The 6,357-nt window shown below is 36.8% G+C and overlaps 1 protein-coding gene across 1 annotated transcript; it reads left to right on the top strand.

The window, feature by feature from the left end:
• Positions 1–1,724: 1,724 nt before the first annotated feature.
• On the top strand, positions 1,725–6,026 carry LOC311119031 (G2/M phase-specific E3 ubiquitin-protein ligase-like). Its single transcript, XM_084193787.1, has 9 exons — positions 1,725–1,735; positions 2,046–2,125; positions 2,400–2,452; positions 3,560–3,596; positions 3,675–3,742; positions 3,864–3,953; positions 4,053–4,366; positions 4,513–4,691; positions 4,921–6,026. The coding sequence occupies exons 5-9, from the start codon at positions 3,729–3,731 to the stop codon at positions 5,095–5,097; spliced, it is 774 nt and encodes a 257-aa protein (XP_084049913.1). The 5' UTR covers positions 1,725–1,735; positions 2,046–2,125; positions 2,400–2,452; positions 3,560–3,596; positions 3,675–3,728; the 3' UTR covers positions 5,098–6,026.
• Positions 6,027–6,357: the final 331 nt, after the last annotated feature.

Raw genomic sequence — 6,357 nt, 5'->3', positions numbered from 1 at the left:
CATCCCCATGAGCGTGCCACCCTCCTTCTGGCCATGGAAGAGGCATGTGATGACATCAATGCAGACCAATGTCAAGCTTTGATTCAACATGCCGAAAGGTTTCTCCAGCGGATGAGAATTTATGGCCAAATGCTCTAGATAGGCTTGATGCAAATTAATGCGTGCTAAACATTATTTTATTTTCATTCATGTAATGTTTCATTTAAATGTCTTACATCTAATTACAGACAGTACTGTATGTTGCAATTAAATCAGAAAAATAAAAAAATTTCCCCATGAATGATTGTAGAGGATGTCATCATTGATCACACCTTTGATCACACATTGGATAGATATCATGGAAATGATAGATTGTCAATGTTGTTGGGTAATGTAAGTGTATTGCCTAATGTAAACTGTCATCTACAGTACTGTAGCATATTAATTTCAGCACTTCTAAGGGTTATTTGAAACAATTATCTTGCAGTGATTGCTATTGGATTAACTGGTAGTTAATGATATTTTTTCAATTGAGTAGTTTTAAGTTGTTTTGGTGATTAAACCAATGCTCTCATTACATTTATATTTTGAATCAATGGTTGTGTGGTGAGAGATGTTTCCAATCCAAATGAATGCACAATGACAGGTTTTGAATGAAAGACTGGCTGGTTACAAGCGTGACCAGCTAGGAGTTTTATACTAAGAGTTGTGAAAATGTACCACCTGCTTGTGAAAATAGTACCAAAGTGATTAAAACAAAATCGTAATAGGATTGTTTGGGCGGGGATGAATTGTTAATTGATTTTCAATAAGGAACACTACGGTGGCCGGGAAGTGCAAAGCAACATTACAAAGAATGAAACACTTTTACAAAGCTTGAGACAAATTTACATTTTGGAAAACAAATTTACATTTTGGAAAACAAATTTACATTTTGGAAAACAAATTTACATTTTAGAAAACAAATTTACATTTTAGAAAACAAATTTACATTTTAGAAAACAAATTAACAAGACGCAAAACACTTTTACCAGTCCAGAAACAAATTTACAAACGACAGATTCGTCACGGAAAGGGAATGTACCATATACCGGAAGTGACGAGCGTGGTCTTTTCGTGGTTTTGTTGTGGAGTTTATGGCGTCAAATAAGTTTATGGTGACCGCCCGAACATGGACTGCGGCCGAGGGATGTTTTGCCCGTTTTGTGGCAAACACATGAACAGCTTAACGCGGTTTTGCTTTACGTGTGGTCGGTGTTTGGAGTTTTTAAAGGACGCGGACAAGACGGAAACATTGGAAACACAGGGGACGTCTCGACAGCCGGACAGTGCTATGCAAAGTAAGTTTAGCAAAACCAAAACGCTAGCTATCTAAGGACAGTAACGCTAATGATTTTTTGAGCTGCTTCTAACTTTCTGTTTCGGAACTCTGTCCATTTCTGCAGAACAACCATGCCCATCATACAAACAGTTCATGGAGTACAGAAGCTCGAAATCAAAAGAACGACAGTCTTTTAACTATGGGCCAAAAGGAAGATATAGGCCTAAAAAAGAAAACACGTCCAGGTAAGGTGTACTGACCGTCCTATACAATTTTGCAATGCTCTATATGTATTTGTGTATATTTATTTTACCTATGTATACATTAATTATATCTTTGTTATTTTACTAGATAAACGTAGGATTGATGGTGCCAAGTGGAACTGATTTAAAACCTCTAAGAGGGAAAACACTACAGTTATTTACAGACCCAGAGGTAGCAGCACCTGATCTACTGAAACAAGCTGTCCAGAAAATGACAACATTTAACAAGGACATGCACGAAGGACCTTATGTCCTTTTGTATCCAGACTGCTCAGAGGTGGTTCATGTGCCTGGGTCAGAAAGGCCATTCAAATTGGCAGAATATAAAAAGGAAATAGGAAAGGCATATTCCAGGATCACTTTTTTCATTTGCCTAGAAAAACACTATAAAAGAGGTTAGTGGATCTCATGATTCAATATTTTTACATATTTAGATACTCTGCTGGAGGATAGATAATGGTTGTTTGAATTATTTTTTTCAGTGGATGATACCTCAGACTCTGATTCTGAAATTGTCATCACAACAAGGAGCACAGCTGAACTCAATCGTGCTGACACTTTGGTACATCAGTTATTTCTCTTTTTTAAAATGTTTATGTATGTTTGTATTTATTCATTTTCATATAATTTATTAATTAGATGTACATTGGATTTTAACCATAAAATCAATGCCCTGGTCAATATTTTAGTGGAAAAAGGCTTGTTTTGATTATTTTGCAGTAACTATTATACAGTAACACAGACAACCATTCAGCATTGATATATACTGTATGTGGTAATGGAAAAATAATGGAACCTGTTGAAAGTTGTTGATCATTTTATCCGTTTCCTCTCAGGTTTTTGAACCACAAAATCGAAGTACTCCCAAACACAAGCTGGACGATGAAAGGTATGTGTTGCACACTTGGACACAAAGGAATTTTCACACGTGCAATAATAATTCATATTTTGTTGGGCTACAGTGCTTTCACTACCAGGTAAAGTGCAATTTCACCTTTCTTTTTTATTTAACCCACAAAACTGATAAAACTACTAGCAGATATTTCACTACTTATTCACATACACATTATACATACATTTATATTGCTGCACATAAGCTCAACGTTGCTACATGCTATCAGCTGTTTCTGTAACTGACTGCGGTGCCCCCTCGCTCCCTACCTAAAGGACCCACAGCTGCCTGTGTGAGCAGAGCTTTACAGAATAAACCCACTGAAATACAGTTGCTCTTGCAGTTGAATAAACAAAAATTAACCAAACCGTTAAAAAAAACACGTGAGAATGAAGTGGGGGGTATCCACTGTCCATTCATATGTCCCACATCACTGTCGATCCTGCATAGGTACTATAGGCCTTTACTGAAGTGGCACGGTCATCCAGAACCAACTTAAAGAACTCCAACACGTTTCGGCATCTAGCCTTTGTCAGGGAGTCAAATAGATGTAATGAGAGACACTGGGTTTTTTCTAGTGGTAATCCACCAATAGGAAACATGGGACACATCCATATACATAATGTTTACATGATTTGACTATTGTAGGCCTGAAGGACACCTACTGGTTTTAAGATGTCTACAACACCTACTCTAGCCCAGAACACCTTGGACACTAGAAAATACCCATTGTCTCTCATTTCATCTGTTTGACTCGCTGACGAAGGCTAGATGCAAAAACGCATTAAAGTTCTTTTAAATTGGTTCTGTATGGCTTGGCCACTTGCAATACAAGCATTTTAATAGTTAAAAAATAGTAGTTTGAGCTTTCTTTTATTTTATACCTTTATACCATTTTATACCTAGTTTATACCTTTTCCATTAAAAAATAAACTCAAACTAACTCAGATTTGAGTCCAGGAAGCGCTCCTATCCACATGTTCTCAAAATAATCTTTTTTTTTAATACATCTTTCTGTTCCCTCTACTACTACATGCTACTCAAAGCTACATTATAGCCTTTATCATGGAGCTAATCATTTTAATATGTTTTATCATGTTTCAGAGATGCACCAGGACAATCAACAATTCAGCCTGGACAGGTAATAAGGCAGAGTGTGGCAGCATGACATTTCTTGCTTTCAGTGTTGTTGTTTCAGACATTTTAATCTTTTTTTCAGATAGTAATATCTGATGCTGAGGATCTGGATCCACCGGAAGCAAATCCAGAAAAAATGTCTTGCTACAGGTAAGTAAAAAAAAAAGAAAACATAATGACTGACATAATTTAAATGTATTGAACTGATTACATGGGGAAGACATTTTTGTTTGTAAGATGTTTTAACATGGAAATGGCAATTTCCCAACAGTAAATACACAGACCTGTATTCACCAAATGTTGAGCAGGAGGACGAAGAGCCGGTTGCTGTCAATGTGAAGAATTTCCAACACACAGCAATGTAATATGCTTTTGACTATAGCACTCCAGTTTTTTCACTGTACAATAGTTCTTGTATATCTGGAATATCCACAAATGAATTAACTTTTTGTCATTACAGGGAGGAGACGGACATTGCATTACCTGACATCGTAGCAAACCTGTCTCTTCCTATTGATCATAAAAAAGTCAGCCGGTTTAACATCTCAAGGGATAATGTTTGGGATGGGGCAGTCAGAGGTTTCAAGCGTACAACATATTCTGAAACCTGTGACATGCTGGTGAAATTTACTGATGATACTGGTGTTCTGGAAGAGGGAATTGACACTGGTGGTCCAAGACGAGAGTTTTTAACTCTACTGATGAAACACCTAAAAGACCGGCCCATTTTTGATGGACCAGAAGGACATCGGTTCTTGGTCTACAATGCAAAGGGTATGCATATTGGTTGGATGTGTACTATAGGCTACTAATGGTTGGTTAATGCTCATTGACCATATATATCACATGACATATGCTTGCATATTACAGTATATACAGTAATGCATTGTTTTAATTTTGCAATATGAATTCATTCACAGCTGTTAGGGAGGATGAATACTACTTGGCAGGAAAGATGATTGCTGTGTCAGTTGTGCATGGAGGTCCAGGACCCCATTTCCTGTCAGAAGATCTTGTACATTATCTTGCAGGCCAGCCTTCATTCAAAGCAACAAATAATTTAATAACTGATGAAGAAATAGGGAAAGCTTTGCAAGAGGTGAGAATAGCATAAGGGTATGGTAGGGCAGAGTTTTTCATACTTACTGCAGTGTTTTTGAGACAATGTTTACTTCCTATATCACGTGCGGAATATATTTAATTAATTTATTAGTTTTTGATAGTGTAAGATTACACCTTGCTATGTACGTTATTAAAAAAATAGGCAAGGAGATACAGTGCATACAGTTATTGACTGGGGTGTTTTTGCCCATTTTCATGTCTTTCAGATTGAGAATGCTGCTTCATTGGATGCTCTGCAAGAATGTATGATGAGACACAGCACAATGTTACAGACAGCAGGTTGTCTGAGACATGTGGCTACTGTGGAAGAAAATAAAGAAATCGTGTCAGACTACCTCCAATGGTATATCATTGACCGCAACTCATCTGTAATTGACAGGTAAGATGATATTTGTAGTGATGAGATTTTTATTTATTTATGTATGAATTTTTTGTTTGAAATGCCTCATGGTCCCCATCTTTGGTTTATGCAAGTATGTATATCTGTTATCAATTTGTCCTTAATCAGAATTTGTACCTTAGTGTATTTCAACGGATATGTGATGTCACTTCATTCTGTGTCAAACTACAGTGCCTTCATTAAGTCTGCACACCTTTATAGATTCAATTTAAAATATATTTAAATCCTTTTCCTCATCAATCTACACACAATACATCATAATGACAAAGCAAAAACAGAAATTAGATCTTAGGTTTCTCCTCCTGACTAACTCTTCCATAGAGGAAAATCAGTCCAGTTACCCCTTAAAGTGATCCATCCACCTCTGCTGCACATCTGGCAGCAGAGTGATGGTTTGAGGCTCACTTTACCCATCAAACCCTTGATGACTTGCTGCTGTTTATCCAACCACCTGCTCCATACTGTAGCAGTGTCATTTACATATGGATCTATTTCTGCCCTCAGTTCTCATAGAGATCCTGACATGCAGAGAGGTTTTAGTATCTCTTGTAAATGTCCCTGAAAATCAGATATAAAGAGTGTGGTGATGTTGTGTGTAAAGCCTGTAGCTTCATACACGAGGAATCCAGGCTGGAATTACTTCCAAAGGTGCTTCAACAGTGTACTGAGAAAATGGTTAATTAACTTGTGCGAATGTGATATTCCAGTTTTTAATTTTTATTAAATTTGCTACAATTTCTAAAAACGTGTTTTTGCTTTGTCATTATGATGTATTGTGTGTAGGCTGATGAGGAAAAATATTAATATTACTATTTTAAATTGAATCTATAACGAAACAAAGTTGTGAAAAAGTGCAATGGGTGTGTAGACTTTCTGAAGGCATCGTGTGAGTGCTCAAGCCACCCATCCGTCTGTGTCATTCTAGTCTTTTGTTTCTGTGTGTTATACTTACAGTTTGTAACAATTAACGTTTAATGTGCAATGCAAAAATAGGGTTTTTTAAATCAATTTTCAACAATGTTAAGGTGGATAGTAATTGTAGAGAAGATAATATTTAATAGTTTTCTTTAGATAATTTTAACTCTCTCCAATCCCACTGACCTCACTGTTGGGTACATGCTGTCTGGACATTAAAACAGACCCAGTTGCTAGGTCAACCAAGCATAGACAGATAAGATAGAGAGACAATTCATACCCAGGGGAGTTACTGACTCTGGCCCAAATGACACCCTGTTCTCTCTCT

This window comes from Coregonus lavaretus (genome assembly GCF_964263955.1).
Source record: "Coregonus lavaretus genome assembly, contig: HAP1_SCAFFOLD_2960, whole genome shotgun sequence".
NCBI classification, from domain to species: Eukaryota; Metazoa; Chordata; class Actinopteri; order Salmoniformes; family Salmonidae; genus Coregonus; species Coregonus lavaretus.
The sequence above is the reverse complement of the archived record's forward strand: the minus strand, read 5'-3'. Positions and strand labels throughout refer to the sequence as shown.